Genomic DNA, 27272 nt, shown 5'->3' with positions numbered 1-27272 from the left:
TTAACTGTGAACTATCTCAGTCCATTAGTTACATTGTTGACACCATATCAAACTTGTAATAGCATCTTCAACATCCAATACAGTAATACTAACTTCAAGTAATCTTAGCGTAACCTTATTCTAACTCCTACACACCCGTGTTCAGTACACTTGCATCGCAAACATAAATTCAATCTCGCTTAGAAATGTAACCAAAATCCTTCTGTTAAGGCTAGAAATGTACTCAAACTTTGCAGTTCAAACAAGAAGCATTATCATAACTATAAATTCAGTTTTAACAAAACTTATTCAGTTTACCCTAAATATATATCAAATCAATCTTCAGTTTTACGAAAACATTAACTTCTTCCGTTTACACAAAATATATCAAAACAATCTTTACTTTAGAAAACTTTCACTTTTTTTCTGACAAAACCTTTTCTTTAGACAGAGCACTTTCATTCTTTTCTTCCAATCACATACCATAACCTGAATGGTGAGGGTGGACTACCCTGCCATTAAGACCCATGCTGGGGATTATTCTGCCCCTTATGGCACTGTCTGCCTCAGTGACAAAGTCTGTAAGATGAGTTGGCAGCCTCCCAGCTCTTTGAGGTCTACCTTCCTGCTGAGGGGTTTCATCAGACACTGTCTCAGCAGGTCCAGCTGCACACATCAGCACACCAGTCTCTTGTTCCAGCTCAACCCATCGCTTCACAAATGATACATGATGCATCATCTTCTTGCTGTCCTTCTCAAGAATGCCTGATTGACCTTTTCGATTTACCACCGTATAGGGGTCACATTCAAATGGTGTCGAAAGTTTTTGTTTCTACTGACATAATGATACTTTGTCACCCTGTTTCACTGTGCTTTCTTTCGCTCTTCTGACTCTGTCTGCATCTAAACGTCCCTTCTCCTTCACAGTATCAGTCATGCGAACAGCAGCATCCTGTCTTGTAGGTTGCAGCTGGCAATCCACTGACAGTTCAGGAAATTTGGTTCTGATCTGGTGGTTGAATAGTCGCTCAGCCGGACTGCGGCCTGTGACACAGTGAGGGGTGCTGCGGTAGGCCAGAAGGAAGACGTCCAGCTCAGTGCGCCAGTCCTTCCCTTCAGCATGAGCTGCACGTCTGGCCTTACAAAGAGTTCTGTTCTGTCTTTCAACTCCGCCATTCGCCTGAGGCCGATATGGCATGATGCGGCAGTGTGCGATTCTACTCTCCTGTAGATATGTTTTGAACTCCTTTAACAGAAATGAAGTGCCATTGTCTGTCACTATGCATTCTGGGATTCCGTGTGTTGCAAATGAGTGTCTCAGACATTTAATTATGTTCGCAGAGGCGGGGTTTTGGAGGATATCAACCCTCACCCACCTGGAGTAGTAGTCAGTCAGTACCAGTAGATGGTCTCCTGATGGAAATGGACCACACATGGAAATGGACCACACATGTCCAACAACAGTCTTTTTGCCCAACACACTGATTTGTGTTTTTTCAATCACTTGGATTTTTGCAGAAGACAGTTTCTGATCTCTTATTTGCTTTGAAATCAGCAGCAAAAATACCTTTTACAGGGAGTGGCATTGTAGAGGCGACTGGATAGACTTTCTTCTCTGGGCACTGTAGCTCGATGTCACTTTTTGACTTCTACTGCTTAAACTTAGACACAGTCACAGTATTACATGAAGCCACTGAGTCTATCAACATGTCTACTGGCTGGTCATTTACTTGTACTTGTTATTGTGCACTCTCGGCTCATGTGTCCTGCACGCCCACACCTGTAACGCTTCATGCTGTGCTCCTCCCCTGGTGACTCATCTTGAACTGTGGAGAATTTAGATCTTATTGTTTTGCCTCTACTTTTTTCATGTTTTTTTCTGCACAGCATTAACTGTTAATTTCTCCATCCTTGCAGCTTGTTGATCTGCTATCTCCATTGCTCTTGCAATTTCCTGGAGCCCTGAGAGTTTCAAATCTTTCTCATGCAGCAGCCGTCTGCGCAGCGTGATTGAAGTGCACTTGTCAATCACTTGATCACGTATGAAATCATCTCCATTATCTCCAGATTCACATGTAGCTGCTAGCTTCTTTAATCTACTCACAAAACTATCCATGGACTCTCCTTGTGCTTGTTTTGTTTGTCTAAACACATGTCTCTCGTAGGGGATATTTTTCTGCGGTGCAGAATATTCACTTAACTTGTGTACAGCACCATCATAGTCAACATCGTCTGCAGTGTCGTTTAGAGTGAAGAAGATACCCTGGACTTCAGCTCCTGCTAAGTGTAGCAGTAAGGCCCTTTTCTGTGCATTCTTGCAGATTCCTGACACGGCTAAATAGAGTTTAAAACTATTTATCCACTTCTGCCAGCGGATATCGACATTAGCTGAGTCGCTTAAAGCCTGGTGTTTGATTGTGTGACTTTTTGAAGCAAGCAAAAAATTGCTTCGTGTGCGGATATTTGCGACGGCAATTTTTTTTGTTGCTTGCGACAGATCATAGGTATCAAACATGCTTGATATTCTGTGACAAAAAAATCGCCAATTGCTGACTTGTTGCAGAGATATTGCCACGTGTGCGTGTCTTTGTGATGACGAAGCGATCACCTCCAAAGGCTAAGCCAATCCCCACCCGTGAAGTAGTCACGTGATTTCCATGTGACTTGCCTCCTCCCCAAATCGCCCACCGGTCACAGATAACGTGCACATGCAGCTACTTGAGAGGGGAAACTTGCATCCAAAAATCGCAACACACTTGTGATGAGAAATCGCTCATGTGCGCTGGGCTTAACACATCGAAGGGAGCTACCACCAGTAAACTTCGCGCCATGCTAAATCCACTCACTTCTCTTCCCTCCTCCTCATCAGATTTAATTTCACGCATTAACTAACATTAGTTTCTCTTGCACAATACAGTGTTCTGTTTTACTTCCTCATCACCATTTGTAGTTTGTACCTCTAATTAACACTAACGACAGTACACTAATGACAGTACACTAACGACAGTACACGAATGACAGTTATCATCTCGCTTTATTCACGTCTCTGCTTCCAACACACACACACCCACGCAACTCATGACCTCATCACACATGCTATGTGAGTTGGCATACACTACAGGGACCATGAGGGATGTTCTCCACAGGGGAAGGGGGTGTAATGAGCAGAGGTTTTTTAGCAGCACCTCTGGTATATAAATCACACTGTACATAGAACTTACACAGATTTGCTCAGTAAACTAAGATTTGTGCACTGAACTGATATTGCACTGCACATAAACTCATCTCATTCTCATCTCATTATCTGTAGCCGCTTTATCCTTCTACAGGGTCGCAGGCAAGCTGGAGCCTATCCCAGCTGACTACGGGCGAAAGGCGGGGTACACCCTGGACAAGTCGCCAGGTCATCACAGGGCTGACACATAGACACAGACAACCATTCACACTCACATTCACACCTACGCTCAATTTAGAGTCACCAGTTAACCTAACCTGCATGTCTTTGGACTGTGGGGGAAACCGGAGCACCCGGAGGAAACCCACGCGGACACGGGGAGAACATGCAAACTCCACACAGAAAGGCCCTCGCCGGCCCCGGGGCTCGAACCCGGACCTTCTTGCTGTGAGGCGACAGCGCTAACCACTACACCACCGTGCCGCCCCTGCACATAAAATGTACACAGTAAATTGTACATCAGACTGTATATGGCACATTAGACTCTATATATTTGCATTGGAACATATATTGTACATTGGACTGTATGTTGTATATTGTCGAGTGTACATTAGAATTATCGCATTTTCACCTTTTTCCTTTGTTTATTTTTACTTTTTACTTTCCTCCCTGCATTCAAACTGGGCAACAAGGGAAGAATTTCATTGTAAAAAAAATTGGTTTATCTGTGCATATAACAATAAATGCTTTGACTTGACTTTGTCTCAGCTCCTCCCTCTCAGGACCTACCAGAGCCACAAGAACCATCTCTCTCCATTGTTTAAGCAGATTAAGGTGGTATATTTACAGTGCATTGCCTCTATCCATTTGCCTGATCTTATAGTCGACTTCCCCAACTTGCTGTGTGATCTCAAAGGTTCCTTGCCACTTTACAAGTAATTTAGAGTTCAGTGTGGGTGGAAAAATTAGTATCCAGCATTGTCTCCCTGGCCAGAACTGAACCTGATCCTGGAAATCGCTGAATTCCCCTCAGTGCCAACAAACCTGCCAGGGCTTTGTCCCAGTTCTGGTGGGCAAGAGATGTTTCCCCTGTCTATTGAAAAACAGAGCATGGAGAGACAGAGAGGATGAATGGCTTCATGGGTTGGTTTTGGGTTTGGTGGAGGCTGGCAAGAGACTTTATGATTTTACATAGTCGGGAGGATTCTATGGCAGCATCTGAGTCCTCTCTCCTGGATTTCACCATCACTGTAGAACCCTGTGCGTGTGCAAGGCAGAAGACTCAGGATTTTCACTCAGATTTACACTGAAGCTTCGGGCTCACTTTTATTTTTCAACTTTCAGCACACATTCAAATTAATTCACCATCAAAAATAAATATAAATCAAAATGGGCAGTACCAGTTATGGGTTCATGTTCAAGCTCATGCTCCATGCATGTGTGTGTGTGTGTGTGTGTGTGTGTGAGAGAGAGAGAGAGAGAGAGAGAGAGCATAAAAAATGCACACATGAGTGTCAGGGTGCAGGCATTTATGGATACAGGGGAGAGCGGGTAGGGGACAGTGGGGTAAGATGAGCCACTTTTTACATTTTTCATCATAACTACATGTTAAAGCCATTTTTGCTTCCAGTCTACACACCATACCAAATTTCAAAGTGTACTGTTACTATCTGAGCAAAACATAATTGATAAGCTCTTATGGTTAGAGTGATATTACCTCTTGAAAAAAAAATGTCAAGTGGCTCAACTTACCCCATGCACGGGGTAAGATGAGCCACTGTGTGGGGTAAATTGAGCCAACACAAAACATGTTAGGTTAACAAAGTAAACAACTTTTATTATTAGAAATGCAATCAATGAATCAAGTCAAGTCAATCAAGTGGGGGATAGGGCCGTTGCATAGAGAAGGGGAGATGAAGAGAGAGGTGATAGAACGAGATGGGATAGGGAGGGATAGATAGATGGATAGAGAGAGATATATGCGTAGATAGATAGAAAGAGGGATGGTTAGAGAGGGAATGAGAGATATACTATATTATAGAAATTACTAAAACAGTAGAACAGTGCCAAAAAATCTTATTTCTTTCAGTAGGTTAAAACATTGCTAAAACATGCAGCAATCATTCCATCAATCATTCAATCATTTCATCATTATTCAATGTTCCAAGCGTTCAAATGGCAAGGGAACACCATTTGCCTCTCCCTCCGTGCTGTCCCCCCAACAGTAAAGGGGCGGGGCAATTTTTTCACAATATCCTGTCTTGACAGGACAGCCTCATCTTTCTCTTTGAAGACAAAGGTTGGCTTTCTTGCAGAGCCATGGCATGACCGGCTTCTTTTGAGAAATCTTGCCTCTATTTCGAAGACATCCAATTTGATTATCTGGCCAATGAAGAAATGCACTTTCTTCTTCCCCGTGTATTTTGCCACAACATAATCCCCCACATCGAACAACTGGTCTTCCTCATCTGATGTCATATATATATATATATATATATATATATATATATGTTGTTGTCATATATGACCAGTAAATGTGAAAACTTAAGTGTCATCCATATTGGGTAAGCTCAGCCACCAATGGGGTAAGTTGAGCCAGTGGCTCAACTTGCCCCACATCTAATGGCTCATCTTACCCCATGGCCACCATTTTGTAGAAAAATGCTAATAAAGGGGATTAGGCTAATCAAAATTATTTTTATTAGCATTCATATCATAGCTTAGAAAGCCACTAACTTAACCCTAATGTGTCTAAATATTATTCTACTTTTGTCTTCTCTAAATCATCTTCACTGTGGACAAACATGGAATTGACTTAGAAAGCACAAAAACACATTTTTATAAATATGTCCCTCACCTAGTTTGACATGTGGTGCTCCTCTCCACAAGTGTAAGTAAATGGTCCCGGCCCCCTTTGAATGTGGTCACATGGTCACATTTGTTTACTGTTTCTTAGAAACAGGGGGTGGCTCATCTTACCCCCTGGCTCATCTTACCCCGCTCTCCCCTACATCGCAAACTGATAACCAAATTCAAAACAGCAGTCTGAAGACGTAGTCAGGGATGGGCAAGGGTCGGGTGATTCACAAACAGAATGTCAAAGGGCAGGTGAGTAATCAGAGTCAGAAATGAATGTAAACAAAGTCAAACACACTAGAAGTCAGGCAGAAAGTAAGAAGACTTGGTATGATCAGGCACGGGGACACAGAACGATACTTCATGGTGAGTGTTTGTGAATGCTGGGCTTATATAGGGAAGTAATTACGGGGAAATGGGAAACAGGTGTCCTTCCTAGAATTCCGGAGATGAAGGGCGCTGTGGTGCTTGGGAAGTGTAGCCCGGAGCGGCCATGTTTAGAGGCTGCTCCAAATTCTCAGGTCTTCAGTGTGATTACTGGCAATGATTCAGCAGGTGGTACCAAAAAGCTGAGAATGATCATGTGTGATCTGCCTGTTCAACCCGCCTCCTCTCCATCCAAAGCCAACATTTGACCACACCCTAATTTCTGTATTTGTCTTAACTATATGACTAAATGTAGCGATGTCTTTACTATTTGATAGTTGAAATGTATTTAATGAATATATTTGTCTTTATTGTGTTTTTTAATTAGATGCGCTCATAGAAGTGCAACAGCGTGCACTCAAATCAAACCTGTGTAAGAAGTATAAGCGTGTATGGGAAGGAATTGCAAAGCAGGGAGAGTCAAGCATTCTGAGCAACATCTACACAGATCTGTACATCACTGCAGGTGGAAGTGGACAAATAAAAGAAGAACATGAGGTGAGACAAATTGAAAAGCAAAAAACTCGTGGAAAGAATGGAGACTGTCAAATTGAGCAAGAAGAACAAATTGAATGCAAGGACATGTTCAAAACATTACATGAAGAAGAGAAACCTGTCCGAACTGTGGTGACACAGGGGGTCGCTGGCATTGGAAAATCCATCTGTGTGCAGAAGTTTGTTCTAGACTGGGCTGAAGGGAAGGACTATCAGGACATTCAGTTCATATTTCCACTGCCTTTCAGAGAACTGAACCTGATCAAGGAGGAAATGCACAGTTTAAGGGACCTCATCTATTCTTTCTTTCCAGAAGTAAAAGGAATGAGATTCACAAAGATGTATAAAGTCATGCTCATCTTTGATGGTCTGGATGAGTGTCGACTTCCTCTATCATTCCATGAAAATAAGATGTGGACTGATGCATCAATGCCAGCCTCACTGGACACTATAATGACAAACCTAATGAAAGGAAATCTTCTTCCGTCTGCTCTCATCTGGATAACCACTCGACCAGCAGCAGCTGCTAAGATCCCAGCTGAACATGTGGACCGGGTCACAGAGGTGCGTGGCTTCAATGATGTACAAAAAGTGGAGTACTTCAGAAAGAACATCACAGATGAGAATCTGGCCAACAAAATCACTGATCATATTAAAGGCTCAAAAAGCCTCTTCATCATGTGTCATATTCCAGTCTTCTGTTGGGTTACGGCGACTGTTCTTCAGGAGATTTTGGGAGGAACAGACAAGGAAGACATTCCACAGACTCTGACAGAGATGTACACATGTTTTCTTATCTTTCAGACCATACAGGGAGACAAGAAATACAATAGAAACAATGCCGCAGACATTCAGTGGGATAAAGAGGGAATTCTTTCACTGGGAAAGCTTGCCTTTAGTCACCTGGAAGGAAACCTGATTTTCGATGCAGAAGACCTCAAAGCCTGTGGAATTGACCTCAATAACATAAAGGTGTACTCAGGACTGTGCACTCAGGAGACTGGCAGATTTGGACAGACGTTTTTCAGCTTTGTGCATCTCAGCATTCAGGAGTTCATCGCTGCCTTGTTTACTTACCTATTGCTCAGAAATGAAAAGAAGAATGTTGTTGAAAAACCTGAAGAGAGCAAGGAAACAGAACTTATTGATTTGCTCAGAATTACAGTGGGTAAGGCTTTGGAGAGTAAAAATGGACACTTGGACCTTTTCCTCCGCTTCCTTCTGGGCCTGTCATTGGAGTCCAATCAGAAGCTCATTCGAGGTCTGCTGACACACACAGGAAGCAGCTCTGACTGTCAGAAAGACATAATTGACTACATCAAAGACAAACTTAATCAAAATCTATCTCCAGAGAGATCAATCAATCTGTTTTACTGTCTGAATGAGTTAAAAGATGATTCACTCGTGAAAGAGATCCAAAGTTACATGAGCTCAGGACGTCTCTCTAAAGCTGAACTCTCACCTGCTCAGTGGTCTGCTCTGGTCTTTGTGTTGCTGACATCAGATGAGGATCTGGAAGTGTTTGAGCTACAAAAATTCATAAGATCAGATGAATGCTTTAAAAGACTGCTACCAGTCGTCCAGCAAGCCAAAACAGCTCTGTAAGTAAAACCTGTTTCTCCATTTAGCAAGTTTTGTCATCCAAAATCACTTTCATGGCGACAACAAGACATTAAAACACTGATTAAATGGCAGAACACTTTAACACTAGATTTCTCGCTTGACATGAACTTGAGCTTTTGAAATTGCCATCAAAGTGAATGTTTGTATTTTGCATGGCTGAACATCAGATGCTTATGTGTTTGGAACAACTCATTTGAAACCCATGAACATTAATTAACTGTCTCCTTTATAATGGGCAGAAAGCTTGGAACTTGGTAGTTGGTGGTACAACAAAAGACAGATGGTTTTTACTCAGTTCAGATTCTCCTTTCAGGCTCAGTGATTGTAAGCTGACAGAGAGAAGCTGCTCAGCTTTACACACAGTTCTCAGCTCTGAATCCTCCAAACTGACTGAGGTGGATCTGAGCAGTAACCATCTGGAGGACTCAGGAGTGACGCAGCTTTGTGTTGGACTGAAGAATCCAAACTGTAAACTGGAGAAACTGGGGTGAGTTCATCTCTCCTATTGGGTCGACTTCACCAGAACGGTTGCTTATAAATCTCCCTTAAACCACAAGTGAACACTGAATGAAGTGTTTGGAAAAAGAATTTCAGGTTAATGTTCAAATGACAGAACACACGATATTTCACTTTAATTCTGATATGAATCCACATGATCAAACACTGAAATAATATGTATAAAAAGCTTTAATGATGCTGTATGTCAAAAGATTAAATAACTGAAGTCATAACTGTACTCAATTAAAAAAAAAAGTAGGTGCAGTTTGACAAAGTCAAAATGTGGAATGTTGGGTAAGTGATGTGCGTAATTGTGAATCAATTTGGTGTGAATCGGATCAAAAAGAAAAGATTAGATTTCATGGTGTGATCTTCATGGTTAAATAACAAAAGGCTTTTGTCCTCTTAGACTTTCAGACTGCAGGATAATAGAGGAAGGATACACTGCTCTGGCTGAAGCTCTGAAATCATCCCACCTGATAGAGCTGGATCTCAGAGGGAACGACCCTGGAGCATCAGGAGTGAAGCTGCTCACTGATTTACTCCAGGATCCACACTGTAAACTGGAGAAACTGAGGTGAACAATATGTACTGGGGTTAATTACTTCATTACAAAATCCACTTTAATACTCGAACAAAACACTAATTAAATATAATTGAACACAAAATAAAATATGAGATTGCTAATGATGTAATATTTTTGTCTTTGTAATTTTGTGCCTTTCTCTCACTGCAGGTTGTTGAAAAGTGATGAAGCAGTGAAGGCCTGTGATTTTCTGACTGAGGTTCTGGATAAAAACCCTTTATTGCAGAAAGAACTGGATCTGAGTGGAAAGATCTCTTCAGTGTCAGAAGTGAAGCAGCTCTCTGCCCTACTGGAGGATTCACACTGCACACCTGAGAAACTTGCGTGTGTATTCTAATGTTATTTTATAAATTGCTGTTTGCAGTTCTGATTATTATGCTTGAACTAAAATGAATCTGCCCTCTATCCTTAGGCTAAGGAAGAGTGGTGTTACAGAAGAAGGCTGTTCTGCTTTGACTTCATCTTTTCTATTCAATCCTGCACACATAAAAGAGTTGGATCTGAGTGAGAATAAAGTTGGAAACTCTGGAGTGCAGAGAGTTTGTGCTCTACTGAAACATCAGCCATGTAACCTGCAGATCCTGAGGTTGGTTTCAGGTTCCACAAACAAACACGGACATCTAGATCATATAATCCTTAAATGGCCTTGGCATTACATATTATATTGTATAGATGTTCATCAGACTATTATAAAAATGCCATCAAATGTTCTCTCTTTAGACTTTCAGACTGCAGGATAACAGAGGAAGGATACGCTGCTCTGGCTGAAGCTCTGAAATCATCCCACCTGATAGAGCTGGATCTCAGAGGGAACGACCCTGGAGCATCAGGAGTGAAGCTGCTCACTGATTTACTCCAGGATCCACACTGTAAACTAACAACACTGAGGTGAGCAAATTACAAATAACAGGAATGTTTGAAAGGGAAATGTTCAGTGTTTAAATGTTTAAAGGAAACAACCAAAAATGATTATTTTTATTAAGGTTCCTGAAAATGTGTTTTTCTAACAAACAGATTTTATAACCGTATAAGCATGTATTCTTCTATTAAAAAAATAATAAATAAAACATTTGAAACTTTTTTTATAATGCAGTGTCCTGATATGGCCAAAGATATTTTCAAAGATAAAGATTTAAAAATAATCTGTTTTTGATGAGTCCCGAATGCTACAGCGAGGCATATTTAAGATAATGCAGTTGATGTTGATCAGTGTTCGAGTAAACTTTTCCCCTCACAGACTGTTGAAAAGTCCTGAAGCAGAAGAAGCCTGTGGTCGTCTGACTAAAGTTTTAGAGACAAACCCCTTATTGCAGACGCATCTGAACCTGAGGGGGAAAATAAAAGGAGACTCCGAAGTGAAGCAGCTCTCTGCTCTACTGAAGGATCCACACTGCAGAGCTGAGAAACTCACGTGTGTACATTATTATTATTATTATTATTATTATTATTATTATTAATCTATTGAAACATGCATTAAGAACAACATATCAAAAATAAAACATTGAACTTTAATTCCCTGAACGTTGATTATTTTCCATGCATTGTGTGGTTGAACTCATTGTAAAAGTGGTGGACCTTTTTCTTTTTAGACTGACTGAATGTAATCTGATGATGGAAAGCTGTAAAGCTCTGGCTGAAGTTCTCAGTTCACACCGTTTTCTAACTGAGTTGGACTTGAGTAAGAACGGCCTACAGAATTCAGGTGTCCAGCAATTATCTGAAGGACTGAAGAACCAAAGCTGTATTCTGAAGATATTAAGGTACAGTAATATCTCACTATATAAGCAGTGCAATAGTATTACTGGTAGTACTAATAAAATAATATAAAATCAATGTCATAAAAATAATTTAATAAAGCCTAATAATGATTATTATGTGGATGTTACACATTATGTGTTTGTTCCTGCTTTTGTAGCTTAAGAGCGATCAGTTGTTGATCGTATAGTCGGCAGATCAGATGCTCGCTCACCATGGTGTGAAAATTGTCCATGCAGACGCTCATCCAAGTTTCCAAACCTGTCATTGCTTAACTCTTGAATATTTTCTATCGTGAATATTCTCATTAAAAATCGTATAATCTCGACTTTCCAAAGAAATGGATCTGGTTAAGATCTGTTCAGTACTTTGGGAGTAACGGCAGGTTGAAGTCGGTACAACAGAGTAAAAACTCTGCTCACAGGACGTCAGGAAACTGCCGGTGCTTTTCTTTCTGAGTCACGGGAAAGCGGTCAGGCTCTCTCTCTCTCTCTCTCTCTCTCTCTCTCTCTCCTGATCGGTTTCCCGCTGGATTACTCGTCAATATCAGTCAGATCACTTTTATAGGGATGTTCTCTCACTGTTTCTGATGAAGGATTTAGCAAAATTTTCCCTCTGCTAGTTTTGATGTTCTGATTCACGGGAGACTTTGAAGTCAGTTTTCACAGCTTTACCCACTTATTTTTTCAAATCAAACTGATTCCTGTAAATAAATAACTATTCTAGAATATAACTGTAGTTGTGTTGATGAAAAATATTGAGATCTTAGTGGTCGGAATGAGATTTTAAAAACTGGAAGTCAGAAACGCGAGTGTTGATTTCAGTTCATGTGAATTGTTTATTGGATGTGGATCAGACAGTTTTTTCGAGGTTCGCCTTGAAAGCTGTGAATATTATCATTTATATTCTTTAAAATAAACACCAGTCGGCCCTGCTTTTGAGAAACAGAAAGCCCCACAGGGCACAAAGAGGGGATTAGAAATAATCTTTTATTCCTTTTTCACTGAGTGTACTGATTAAACTTTTTAACCTAATTAACATAATACTAATTAAATACAAATTTGCATGATTGGTTTTTACTAATTTTTCAAACTTTGTGTTCAGTGTACAACCATCTATGTGCTGCTAATTTCCATGTAAATTTCTTGAAATAAAAAGTTATTCAGAAAAAACATTTGATCTCATTGGTTAATGAGGCCCATTTCGGACCATGTGATCCTCATACAGAATATTACGGCAGTTTTCTAAAAATTAAACCGTTTTTTAAATCTTTGATTTGTAATATCTCAAGAACGGATTTAAACATATTTTAATTATGTAACAAGTATGTTGTTCTGCATTCACTTCTGAATTCAGTCAGAGCAGTTTCAAGCAACTTGGAATGAATTTGAATTTTTAGCTGATATGCCTACTTATAACCCAATTTGGATCCTAATACATACTGCCCTGCCAAAAAAAAAGTTGCACACACTAATATTTGGTTTTCAGTGGGGTTCGGGTGTGGAGATTGGGCTGGCCATAACAGGGTCTTGATCTTGTGGTTCTCCATCCACACCTTGATTGACCTGGCTGTGTGGCATGGAGCATTGTCCTGCTGAAGACCCAATCCTCAGCGTTAGGGAACATGGTCAGAGCAGAAGGAAGCAAGTTTTCTTCCAGGATGACCTTGATGGCTCATACAGTGGTGCTTGAAAGTTTGTGAACCCTTTAGAATTTTCTATATATCTGTATAAATATGACCTAAAACAATATCAGATTTTCAGACAAGTCCTAAAAGTAGATAAAGAGAACCCAGTTAAACAAATGAGACAAAAATATTATACTTGGCCATTTATTTATTGAGGAAAATGATCCAATATTACATACTGTATCTGTGAGTGGCAAAAGTATGTGAACCTTTGCTTTCAGTATCTGGTGTGACCCCCTTGTGCAGCAATAACTACAACTAAACATTTACGGTAACTGTTGATCAGTCCTGCACACCGGCTTGGAGGAATTTTAGCCCGTTCCTCCATACAGAACAGCTTCAACTCTGGGATGTTGGTGGGTTTCCTCACATGAAATGCTCGCTTCAGGTCCTTCCACAACATTTCCATTGGATTAAGGTCAAGACTTTGACTTGGCCATTCCAAAACATTAACTTTATTCTTCTTTAACCATTCTTTGGTAGAACGACTTGTGTGCTTAGGGTCGTTGTCTTGCTGCATAACCCACCTTCTCTTGAGATTCAGTTCATGGACAGATGTCCTGACATTTTCCTTTAGAATTCGCTGGTATAATTCAGAATTCATTGTTCCATCAACGATGGCAAGCCGTCCTGGCCCAGATGCAGCAAAACAGGCCCAAACCATGATGCTACCACTACCATGTTTCACAGATGGGAGAAGGTTCTTCTGCTGGAATGCAGTGTTTTCCTTTCTCCAAACATAACGCTTCTTATTTAAACCAAAAAGTTCTATTTTGGTCTCATCAATCCACAAAACATTTTTCCAATAACCTTCTGGCTTGTCCACGTGATCTTTAACAAACTGCAGATGAGCCGTAATGTTCTTTTTGGAGATCAGTGGCTTTCTCCTTGCAAACCTACCATGCACATCATTTGTTGTTCAGTGTTCTCCTGATGGTGGACTCATGAACATTAGCCAATGTGAGAGTGGCCTTCAGTTGCTTAGACGTTACCCTGGGGTCCTTTGTGGCCTCGCCGTCTATTATACGCCTTGCTCTTGGAGTGATCTTTGCTGGCCGACCACTCCTGGGGAGGGTAACAATGGTCTTGAATTTCCTCCATTTGTACACAATCTGTCTGACTGTGGATTGGTGTAGTCCAAACTCTTTAGGGATGGTTTTGTAACCTTTTCCAGCCTGATGTGCATCAACAACGCTTTTTCTGAGGTCCTCAGAAATCTCCTTTGTTTCTGCCATGATGCACTTCCACAAACATGTTGTGAAGATCAGACTTTGATAGATCCCTGTTCTTTAAATAAAACAGGGTGCCCACTCACACCTGATTGTCATCCCATTGATTGAAAACACCTGACTCTAATTTCACCTTCAAATTAACTGCTAATCCTAGAGGTTCACATACTTTTGCCACTCACAAATATGTAATATTGGATCATTTTCCTCAATAAATAAATGACCAAGAATAATATTTTTGTCTCATTTGTTTAACTGGGTTCTCTTTATCTACTTTTAGGACTTGTGTGAAAATCTGATGATGTTTTAGGTCATATTTATGCAGAAATATAGAAAATTCTAAAGGGTTCACAAACTTTCATGCACCACTGTCCTTCACAAACAAAAATCTGCCCCATTCCAGCCTTGCTGAAGCACCTCCAGATCATCACCGATCCTCCACCATATTTCACAATGGGTGTGAGACACTGTGGCTTGTAGGCCTCTCCAGGTCCCCATCTAACCATTCGATGACCAGGTGATGGGAAAAGCTGAAAATTGGACTCATCAGAGAAGAGCTGACTCCAGTCCTCTACGGTCTAAAGGCCAATTTATGCTGACAACCCAGTCCTCGCAGATAGCGTCACAGACAGTGTCTGCGCAGCCCCCCCACCTTCGCAGACGCTCTGCGTGCACCTCCCAAAAATTGTGACCACCGCAGAAGCCTCGCAGACAGCGTCGCAGACAAGAGGGCTCTGATTGGTCCACTCTACATCCGCTGTACACGCACTTCCGCTTCCCTACTTTACCGGTTTGGTTTGTTTGCACGACCGCCATTTTTAAAAACACGAGCGAAGATGGAGCAGCATGAAGAGCGGTTGATCGAGGAAGTACGGACATCTATACGACTCCAGTTCTCGTCATTATAAGTAACCGGAGGATAAACACTCCACTAACGACACCCACCAACTACTCCTAGCGATTTCGCGACTTCACGCCCCCTTGCATTGTGACGGTGAATAACATCGCGCACGCCTATTACTTCCCGCTCAACGATAAATTACAACTGGCTGCAAAAAGCTATCTGTGAAAGCCTTGTCGCAAGAGCATGCAGAGGCCTTAATCCTTATGGTCTTTAGCAAACTTCAGCCTGGCTTTTCTTTGCTTCTTATTGATGCAGGGTTTGAAGTAGACCAAAATATCAGCATTGTGGCACCAGTTATAACAGCCAGGGGAAAGCTCCTCATGGGTTCTACATGCTCAGAGATGCATTCTAGTGCATTTCCTGGCACTTGCAGGCCTCCATGAAAGTCACTCTTTTTTGGTAATATTAATGAGAGGTGTTTTTTTTCCCCAAAGTTGTTGTGATTTGTTTATGATTGAAGACTTCCCTTGTCCCATCTCATCTCATTATCTCTAGCCGCTTTATCCTGTTCTACAGGGTCGCAGGCGAGCTGGAGCCTATCCCAGCTGACTACGGGCGAAAGGCGGGGTACACCCTGGACAAGTCCCCAGGTCATCACAGGGCTGACACATAGACACAGACAACCATTCACACTCACATTCACACCTACGCTCAATTTAGAGTCACCAGTTAACCTAACCTGCATGTCTTTGGACTGTGGGGGAAACCGGAGCACCCGAAGGAAACCCACGCGGACACAGGGAGAACATGCAAACTCCGCACAGAAAGGCCCTCGCCGGCCACTGGACTTGAACCTAGAACCTTCTTGCTGTGATTCGACAGCGCTAACCACGACACCACCGTGCCGCCCTGATTGAAGACTTATTATAATTTTCATCTACTGTATATTGGTGACCTATTTATGGAATAAGAATAAAACAACCAGTTGAGGTTTGATGTCTTCAGTTTTTTTAACATAATATAATTAGAAACGCCATGTTTCTCAGTGTGCCAAAGGGCTTTTTAACTCTATATTGCTTCCTGAGATGTTCACCCAGTTTATTCTGTCTCCTCTCTGACAATATTTTACACAGACTTTCAGACTGCAGGATAACAGAGGAAGGATACGCTGCTCTGGCTGAAGCTCTGAAATCATCCCACCTGATAGAGCTGGATCTCAGAGGGAACGACCCTGGAGCATCAGGAGTGAAGCTGCTCACTGATTTACTCCAGGATCCAGACTGTAAACTGGAGAAACTGAGGTGAACAATATGTACTGGGGTTAATTACTTCATTACAAAATCCACTTTAATACTCAAACAAAACACTAATTAAATATAATTGAACACAAAATAAAATATGAGATTGCTAATAATGTAATATTTTTGTCTTTGTAATTTTGTGCCTTTCTCTCACTGCAGGTTGTTGAAAAGTGATGAAGCAGTGAAGGCCTGTGATTTTCTGACCAAGGTTCTGGATAAAAACCCTTTATTGCAGAAAGAACTGGATCTGAGTGGAAAGATCTCTTCAGTGTCAGAAGTGAAGCAGCTCTCTGCCCTACTGGAGGATTCACACTGCAGACCTGAGAAACTTACGTGTGTATTCTAATGTTATTTTATAAATTGCTGTTTGCAGTTCTGATTATTATGCTTGAACTAAAATGAATCTGCCCTCTATCCTTAGGCTAAGGAAGAGTGGTGTTACAGAAGAAGGCTGTTCTGCTTTGACTTCATCTTTTCTATTCAATCCTGCACACATAAAAGAGTTGGATCTGAGTGAGAATAAAGTTGGAAACTCTGGAGTGCAGAGAGTTTGTGCTCTACTGAAACATCAGCCATGTAACCTGCAGATCCTGAGGTTGGTTTCAGGTTCCACAAACAAACACACACATCTAGATCATATAATCCTTAAATGGCCTTGGCATTACATATTATATTGTATAGATGTTCATCAGACTATTATAAAAATGCCATCAAATGTTCTCTCTTTAGACTTTCAGACTGCAGGATAACAGAGGAAGGATACGCTGCTCTGGCTGAAGCTCTGAAATCATCCCACCTGATAGAGCTGGATCTCAGAGGGAACGACCCTGGAGCATCAGGAGTGAAGCTGCTCACTGATTTACTCCAGGATCCACACTGTAAACTAACAACACTGAGGTGAGCAAATTATAAATAACAGGAATGTTTGAAAGGGAAATGTTCAGTGTTTAAATGTTTAAAGGAAACAACCAAAAATGATTATTTTTATTAAGGTTCCTGAAAATGTGTTTTTCTAACAAACAGATTTTATAACAGTATAAGCATGTATTCTTCTATTAAAAAAATAATAAATAAAACATTTGAAACTTTTTTTATAATGCAGTGTCCTGATATGGCCAAATATATTTTCAAAGATAAAGATTTAAAAATAATCTCTGTTTTTGATGAGTCCCGAATGCTACAGCGAGGCATATTTAAGATAATGCAGTTGATGTTGATAAGTGTTCGAGTAAACTTTTCCCCTCACAGACTGTTGAAAAGTCCTGAAGCAGAAGAAGCCTGTGGTCGTCTGACTAAAGTTTTAGAGACAAACCCCTTATTGCAGACGCATCTGAACCTGAGGGGGAAAATAAAAGGAGACTCCGAAGTGAAGCAGCTCTCTGCTCTACTGAAGGATCCACACTGCAGAGCTGAGAAACTCACGTGTGTACATTATTCATCTCATCTCGTCTCGTCTCATCTCATTATCTGTAGCCGCTTTATCCTGTTCTACAGGGTTGCAGGCGAGCTGGAGCCTATCCCAGCTGACTACGGGCGAAAGGCGGGGTTCACCCTGGACAAGTCGCCAGGTCATCACAGGGCTGACACATAGACACAGACAACCATTCACACTCACATTCACACCTACGCTCAATTTAGAGTCACCAGTTAACCTAACCTGCATGTCTTTGGACTGTGGGGGAAACCGGAGCACCCGGAGGAAACCCACGCGGACACGGGGAGAACATGCAAACTCCACACAGAAAGGCCCTCGCCGGCCACGGGGCTCGAACCCGGACCTTCTTGCTGTGAGGCGACAGCGCTAACCACTACACCACCATGCCGCCTGTGTACATTATTATTATTATTATTAATCTATTGAAACATGCATTAAGAACGACATATCAAAAATAAAACATTGACCTTTAATTCCCTGAACGTTGATTATTTTCCATGCACTGTGTGGTTGAACTCATTGTAAAAGTGGTGGACCTTTTTCTTTTTAGACTGACTGAATGTAATCTGATGATGGAAAGCTGTAAAGCTCTGGCTGAAGTTCTCAGTTCACACCGTTTTCTAACTGAGTTGGACTTGAGTAAGAACGGCCTACAGAATTCAGGTGTCCAGCAATTATCTGAAGGACTGAAGAACCAAAGCTGTATTCTGAAGATATTAAGGTACAGTAATATCTCACTATATAAGCAGTGCAATAGTATTACTGGTAGTACTAATAAAATAATATAAAATCAATGTCATAAAAATAATTTAATAAAGCCTAATAATGATTATTATGTGGATGTTACACATTGTTTTTGTTCCTGCTTTTGTAGCTTAAGAGCTCAAGTTTCCAAACCTGTCATTGCTTAACTCTTGAATATTTTCTATCGTGAATATTCTCATTAAAAATCGTATAATCTCGACTTTCCAAAGAAATGGATCTGGTTAAGATCTGTTCAGTACTTTGGGAGTAACGGCAGGTTGAAGTCGGTACAACAGAGTAAAAACTCTGCTCACAGGACGTCGGGAAACTGCCGGTGCTTTTCTTTCTGAGTCACGGGAAAGCTGTCAGGCTCTCTCTCTCTCTCTCTCTCTCTCTCTCTCTCTCTCCTGATCGGTTTCCCGCTGGATTACTCGTCAGTATCAGTCAGATCACTTTTACAGGGATGTTCTCTCACTGTTTCTGATGAAGGATTCAGCAAAATTTTCCCTCTGCTAGTTTTGATGTTCTGATTCACGGGAGACTTTGAAGTGAGTTTTCACAGCTTTACCCACTTATTTTTTCAAATCAAACTGATTCCTGTAAATAAATAACTATTATAGAATATGACTGTAGTTGTGTTGATGAAAAATATTGAGATCTTAGTGGTCGGAATGAGATTTTAAAAACTGGAAGTCAGAAACGCGAGTGTCGAGTTCAGTTCATGTGAATTGTTTATTGGATGTGGATCAGACAGGTTTTTCGAGGTTCACCTTGAAAGCTGTGAATATTATCATTTATATTCTTTAAAATAAACAGCAGTCGGCCCTGCTTATGAGAAACAGAAAGCCCCACAGGGCACAAAGAGGGGATTAGAAATAATCTTTTATTCCTTTTTCGCTGAGTGTACTGATTTAACTTTTTAACCTAATTAACATAATTAATACTAATTAAATACTAATTTGCATGATTGGGTTTTACTAATTTTTCAAACTTTGTATTCAGTCTACAACCATCTATGTGCTGCTAATTTCCATGTAAATAGCTTGAAAAAAAAGTTATTCAGAAAAAAACATTTGATCTCATTGGTTAATGAGGCCCATTTCGGACCATGTGATCCTCATACAGAATATTACGGCAGTTTTCAAAAAATTAAACCGTTTTTTTAAATCTTTTTTTTTTTTGCAATCTGTTTATTGATGAAAACCAGAGTGATACAGAGGGTGAAGTCGACATTGTCTACTAAGACAAAGATAGTAAAAAGCAGTTTCCACCTTATTTCCTTTTATAAAACATAGAACAGCAATAAACAATACCATAAAGTAAATTTCAAGCCAAGAAGAGAATAAAAAATAAAGTAATAATAATAATAATTGGGGGAAAAAAATTAAAAAAATAAATAATAATAATAATAATTGAATAAGCCCAGGTGTTCAAGAGCAGCTTCATGTGTACTAGACCTACACACTCAAAAAGATCATGGGAAGGTAACATAAGCTATGTGGATTCAGCCTGTAGTTCTTTTAACTTATCAAAATAAGTGATAAGGGGTTGCCATCTCAAGTAAAATTTTTTCATTGACCCTCTAAGAGTAAATTTAATCTTTTCTAATTTAAGAAAGAGCATAGTATCCTCCAGCCATCGGGCTAGTGAAGGGGGTGTAGAAGATTTCCATCCTAAGAGAATTCTACGGTGGGCAAGCAGTGAGGTAAAAGCAATGACATCAGAATGAGTCTTTGAAACTGTGTCCGTCGGAACACCAAAAATTGCAGTTAAGGGGTTTGGTTCGATGGATATATTGAGTGCCTCAGACAAAGCCCCAAACACTCCAGACCAGTATCTTTCAAGGGAAGGACAGGACCAAAAACTGTGTGTAAGATTAGCTGGAGAAAAGGAATACCTATTACAGCTTGCATCCACTCTTGGGTATATTTCAGCCAATTTGGCTTTACTATAATGTACTCTATGTAAGACTTTGAACTGAATAAGAGCCAGGCATGCACAGGATGATGACGAATTAACTTTTGTAAGTGCACAGTCCCAATAGTCTCCCAGCTCCATTCCTAACTCATCCTCCCACTTAGACTGAATTCTGGCTAAATTGTGGTCATCCAAAGACATATTAGTTTCTGATATATAACAGAAATTATACCTCTTTCTGGTTTTAAAAGAGTTAAGTCTTCCCAGGCTCCCAGTGTTGGTAGATTGGGGAAGAAGGGGAAACTAGTTTTGAGAAAATGTCGTCTTTGGAGATACTGAAATAATAATTGTCTGGGTAGATTATGTTCTTTCTGTAGATCTTCAAAACTGTCCATGGTCTTGGAGCTGTAAAGGCTCTGGAAACAGAAAAATATCCCTCTTCCACCACTCCATGAATGACGAGTCCATGGTAGATGGAGGAAATAAGTGATTATTGTGAATGGGGCCAAGGATAGAAGCAGAAAAAAAAATTTGTAATGTGAACGAAACTGGTTCCAAATTTTTAGTGTGGACTGAACTATAGGATTAGAGGAGAAGCGAGAAGGCTTTAAAGGTAAGGATGAGTAAATTAAAGCCCTAAGGCTTGAATGTCTGCATGATTGTTCTTCCAAAATACACCAGTCTGTGTTAGCGGCGTGTAACCAATAAAGTATCTTCTGGACATTTGCAGCCCAGTAGTAATGGATAAAACTGGGCAAGGCTAATCCACCTACACTTCGCTGCCTTTGTAAAAGTTTCACCTTAACTTTCGGTACTTGATTGCCCCAAATAAATGAGGTCACAGCTTGACCTAGCAGTCAAAAGAAAGACTTGGTAAGAAAGAGAGGTAACACTGAAAGGGGTATAAAAACTGTGGGAGAACCGTCATCTTTACAGTATTTATACAGCCTGCCAAAGTAAGAGGTAAAGCAGACCATCTTTTGAAGTCATCCTTCATTTGATTAACTAGTGCTGTAAAATTTGATGAAAGGGAAGTGAAGGACTTAGTAATCTTAACTCCTAAATATTTGAAACCTGAACCAGAAATGTGAAAAGGAAGGGAAGGTGTTTGTCCAGATGGTGCTGGAGAGTCCAGTTGGAAACATTCGCTTTTCTGCAAATTCAGTTTATATCCAGAAAATCTCCCAAACTCTTCTAATATGGAAACAATTTTAGCTGCGCAGGTGGTTGGATGACTGACATATAGCAACAAATCATCGGCATACAATGAAACCCTGTGTTCCAACCCCCCTCTTACTATACCCTGAAATGCTGTTGTGGTTCGTAAGGCTTTGGCAAGTGGTTCGATCGCAATGGCAAACAAAAGTGGGGAGAGTGGGCAACCTTGTCTTGTGCCTCTACTCAAGGGAAAAAAAACTGATCTCAAGTCATTGGTTTGCACGCTTGCTTGTGGATCCTTATACAAGAGCTTAATCCACGAAATGAAATTTTTACCAAAGCCAAATGTATTCAATGCTGCAAATAAATACTTCCACTCGACCCTGTCGAACGCTTTCTCTGCGTCTAAAGAAATAATTGCTTCAGGCAGACAGTCTGTGTTTTTTGTATATGCTATATTGATAAGGCGACGTACGTTCGAAAAAGAATGCCGACCTCTAATAAAACCAGTTTGATCTTCAGAGATGATTGTTGGAAGAAAATTCTCCATCCGGCGGGCCAACATTTTAGCTAGGATCTTTGCATCCACATTTAAAAGAGATATCAGACGATAAGAACCACAATGGGTGGGATCCTTATCTTTCTTGAGAATAAGTGAGATAGATGCTTGAGAAAATGTGGGGGGTAAGGAACCTCTCTCCAGTGATTCAGTAAAAACTGCCATGAGGAGTGGGGCAAGCTGTTCTTTAAACTTTTTATAAAAGTCGACAGGGTATCCGTCCATGCCTGGAGTTTTTCTGTTCTGCATGGCCATAATGGCATTGAGGACCTCCTCTATCTCTAAATTTCGTTCAAGGGTACAGTAGATGCATCAGCGTGACTAAGGGAAGGGGTTTTCATTTTATTCAGAAAAGTCATCATAGGGGTGGTGTCTGTAGGGAAATTAGAGGTGTAAAGTGAGATGAAATGAGAGACAAATATGTCATTTATGTGTTTAGGGTCTGAAATTAATGTACCATGTTCATCCGTTACTTGAGGGATAAGACGAGATGCAGCCTGGCGTTTTAATTGATGAGCAAGTAAACGACTGGATTTATTTCCATATTCATAGAAAGTCCCTCTGGTTTTAAGCAAAAGTTGTTCTGCATGTTTAATGGTTAAAATGTTCAGTTTAGCTTGCAAATCTATCCGTTTCTTGTTCAATTCTGCATTAGGTGACTCAGAGAAGAGCTGGTCAAGCTTACTTATAGATTCAGTTAAGCCCGATATCTCCTTAGAACGCTCCTTATTTTTAAAGGCTGTATATGAGATAATTTGCCCCCTAAGGTAAGCTTTAAGTGAGTCCCAGAGCGTAGAGTATGAGATCTGATCAGTTTTATTTATGGCAATATAAACATCTATATTGGTTGCCAGGAATTTGCAAAAGTCCTCCTCAGATAGCAAAAGAGGATCTAGTTTCCATAATGGACGTTGCTTTATATTCAGAGCGAAGGAGATATCCAGAACAACCGGGGCGTGGTCGGAAATGATAATAGCTAAGTAATCGGCTGTTTTTATTGAAGGAATGAATGAACTGTCAACAAAGAAATAATCTATACGCAAGAAGAAGTGGTACACTGGAGAAAAAAAGGAGAACCGTTTCAAATTTGGGTTGAGAAATCGCCATGGATCTATACAACCACTTTGAGCCATGAAAGCAGAGAATGCCTTTGCCACGCCTGAAGGGGGGTTGATGTTTTGGAGCATGATCTGCCTAATACAGGATTGATTGCACAATTTAAATCACCTCCCAAAATGAGCTTATGAGTGTCTAAATTTGGGAGTGTTGATAACAGTTTATTCACAAAGTCTGTGTCATCCCAATTAGGGGCATAGAGGTTTACAAGAATAACTCTGGTTTGAAAAAGACATCCACAGATTATGACAAAACGACCAAGAGTATCAGTGATGACCTCTGTCAGTGTAAACTGCACTTTTTTATTAATTAGGATGGCAACCCCTTTTGAACTACCATTGTGTCTGGAGTGAATTTTCTATATTTCTGCATAAATATGACCTAAAATATCATCAGATTTTCACACAAGTCCTAAAAGTAGATAAAGAGAACCCAGTTAAACAAATGAGACAAAAAATATTATACTTGGTCATTTATTTATTGAGGAAAATGATCCAATATTACATATCTGTGAGTGGCAAAAGTATGTGAACCTTTGCTTTCAGTATCTGGTGTGACCCCCTTGTGCAGCAATAACTGCAACTAAACGTTTGCGGTAACTGTTGATCAGTCCTGCACACTGGCTTGGAGGAATTTTAGCCCGTTCCTCCGTACAGAACAGCTTCAACTCTGGGATGTTGGTGGGTTTCCTCACATGAACTGCTCACTTCAGGTCCTTCCACAACATTTCCATTGGATTAAGGTCAGGACTTTGACTTGGCCATTCCAAAACATTAACTTTATTCTTCTTTAACCATTCTTTGGTAGAACGGCTTGTGTGCTTAGGGTCGTTGTCTTGCTGCATGACCCACCTTCTCTTGAGATTCAGTTCATGGACAGATGTCCTGATATTTTCCTTTAGAATTCACTGGTATAATTCAGAATTCATTGTTCCATCAATGATGGCAAGCTGTCCTGGCCCAGATGCAGCAAAACAGGCCCAAACCATGATACTACCACCACCATGTTTCACAGATGGGATAAGGTTCTTCTGCTGGAATGCAGCATTTTCCTTTCTCCAAACATAACACTTCTCATTTAAACCAAAGAGTTCTATTTTGGTCTCATCCATCCACAAAACATTTTTCCAATAGCCTTCTGGCTTGTCCACTTGATCTTTAACAAACTGCAGATGAGCCACAATGTTCTTTTTGGAGAGCAGTGGCTTTCTCCTTGCAAACCTGCCATGCACATCATTTGTTATTCAGTGTTCTCCTGATGGTGGACTCATGAACATTTGCCAATGTGAGAGAGGCCTTAAGTTGCTTAGAAGTTACCCTGGGGTCCTTTGTGACCTCGCCGACTATTACACGCCTTGCTCTTGGAGTGATCTTTGCTGGTCGACCACTCCTGGGGAGGGTAACGATGGTCTTGAATTTCCTCCATTTGTACACAGTCTGTCTGACTGTGGATTGGTGGAGTCCAAACTCTTTAGGGATGGTTTTATAATCTTTTCCAGCCTGATGTGCATCAACAACGCTTTTTCTGAGGTCCTCAGAAATCTCCTTTGTTCGTGCCATGATACACTTCCACAAACATGTTGTGTCGATCAGACTTTGATAGACCCCTGTTCTTTAAATAAAACAGGGTACCCACTCACACCTGATTGTCATCCCATTGATTGAAAACACCTGATTCTAATTTCACCTTCAAATTAACTGCTAATCCTAGAGGTTCACATACTTTTGCCACTCACAGATATGTAATATTGGATCATTTTCCTCAATAAATAAATGACCAAGAATAATATTTTCATCTCATTTGTTTAACTGGGTTCTCTTTATCTACTTTTAGGACTTGTGTGAAAATCTGATGATGTTTTAGGTCATATTTATGCAGAAATATAGAAAATTCTAAAGGGTTCACAAACTTTCAAGCACCACTGTACTGTATGTCCTTCACAAACAAAAATCTGCCCCATTCCAGCCTTGCTGAAGCACCTCCAGATCATCACCGATCCTCCACCCAATTTCACAATGGGTGTGAGACACTGTGGCTTGTAGGCCTCTCCAGGTCCCCATCTAACCATTAGATGACCAGGTGATGGGAAAAGCTGAAAATTGGACTCATCAGAGAAGAGCTGACTCCAATCCTCTACGGTCTAATCCTTATGGTCTTTAGCAAACTTCAGCCTGGCTTTTCTTTGCTTCTTACTGATGCAGGGTTCGAAGTAGACCAAAATATCAGCATAGTGGCACCAGTTATAACAGCCAGGGGAAAGTTCCTCATGGGTTCTGCATGCCCAGAGATGCATTCTAGTGCATTTCCTGTCAATTGCAGGCCTCCCTGAAAGTCACTCTTTTTTTTGGTAATATTAATGAGAGGGGTTTTTTTCCCCAAATTTGTTGTGATTTGTTTATGATTGAAGACTTCCCATCTCATCTCATTATCTCTAGCCACTTTATCCTGTCCTACAGGGTTGCAGGCAAGCTGGAGCCTATCCACAGAGCTGATTTCTTTGGGTCCATCTTATGTCTGAGTTCCGGTGATATGTGAAGGCGATGCAGTAACTTAAATTGTGATTCAAGGTCCTGGGCCCATGTTTGTATAATTGTATTGTTAGCCTTATTGGACTTATAAAAGGCCTCATAGCATCGCCTTACTATAGCCTTATTGCTATGTATTTTGTATAGTAGTTACTCAGCTGGTGACATTTCCAGAGTAAATTTATGCTGAATTGGATTCTGAATAAAGCTTTTGACTTGCAGGAACCTAAGAAAATGTGTGTGATAAATTGTATTTCAACCTTAATTGGTCAAATGACATCATTCCGTCCCCTTCAAATAAGTCTTTCAAAGTTGTAATACCAGCACTTTCCCACAGAGCAAACCCATTATCTGTCATGCCTGGGAGAAATTCTGTATTTCTTTGTATTGGAGTAATTGGAGATAAAACATCAGTTCTTTTTTCCCCATTTCTTAATCATGTCCCAAGCTTTTAGTGTGGATTTAACAATGAAATTACCATCTGCAACCTCTAGTTTATTCCGATTCAGGATAAATCGGAGACTAGCTAATTGTAATGGTTTACCTAAATTATATGCTTCAATATCGAGCCAGACAGAGTCCGAGTTATTCCTTACCCAATCTACTAGATATCGAAATTGGGAAGCCACTTGTTACAGTCTAATGTTGGGAATTGCCAATCCTCCCTGACCTGATGGCAACTGCAGTTTTGCTAATTTAAGTCGTGGTCTTTTGCAGTTCCATATAAATGATCTAAACCAACCATTCACCGTCTTGATAGTATTATTATTTAGTAGGACTGGAATCATTTGAAATTTGTAGAGCAGCCGTGGTAAAATATTCATCTTAATCAAAGAGATTCTTCCCAGCATCGAAAGTGGTAAAGAAGACCATCTCTCTAGGTCATCGTGGATGCATTTAAGCAGAGGCTGAAAATTTGCTTTAAACATCCTTTGCAGCAGAGGCGTAATAAATATACCTAGATAAAGAAAACCTTCTGTTGCCCATCTGAAGGGTGACAAGCCGGGGGGGAGTGGAGCACCTGACCCAGTGGCATGGCCTCTGACTTACTGAAATTTATTTTGTAACCAGAAAACTTACTAAACTCATTGATAACAGTAAGGACTGACCTAATAGATATTTCTGGTTGAGTGATAAACAATAGAATATCATCAGCATACAAGGAAATCTTATGTTGTCTGTGATTAATCGATATACCATGAACAGTAGAGTGGGTTCTAATGGCTTCTGTCAGTGGCTCGATTGCGATCGCAAACAGCAGAGGTGATAAGGGGCACCCTTGGCGCGTGCCCCTCCCCAGAGCAAAGTAGGGAGAGCATTTACCATTTGTGATAACAGCCCCTAGTGGATTATGATAAAGCAAC

The 27272-nt window shown here is 40.6% G+C and overlaps 1 protein-coding gene across 1 annotated transcript in view; it reads left to right on the top strand.

Moving 5' to 3' along the window:
* LOC132888204 (protein NLRC3-like) overlaps window positions 1-27272 on the top strand; it is a 155657-nt gene that overhangs the window by 37635 nt on the left and 90750 nt on the right. Inside the window, exons 8-13 of the mRNA XM_060924259.1 lie at window positions 6765-8532; window positions 8868-9041; window positions 11228-11398; window positions 16287-16454; window positions 17184-17351; window positions 17703-17876. Of these exons, the coding sequence (XP_060780242.1) occupies window positions 6765-8532; window positions 8868-9041; window positions 11228-11398; window positions 16287-16454; window positions 17184-17351; window positions 17703-17876 (2623 nt within the window). The remainder of the gene's footprint in view (window positions 1-6764; window positions 8533-8867; window positions 9042-11227; window positions 11399-16286; window positions 16455-17183; window positions 17352-17702; window positions 17877-27272) is intronic.

The sequence above is a fragment of the Neoarius graeffei genome, chromosome 6 (assembly GCF_027579695.1).
Source record: "Neoarius graeffei isolate fNeoGra1 chromosome 6, fNeoGra1.pri, whole genome shotgun sequence".
In the NCBI taxonomy this organism is placed as follows: Eukaryota; Metazoa; Chordata; class Actinopteri; order Siluriformes; family Ariidae; genus Neoarius; species Neoarius graeffei.
The sequence above is the reverse complement of the archived record's forward strand: the minus strand, read 5'-3'. Positions and strand labels throughout refer to the sequence as shown.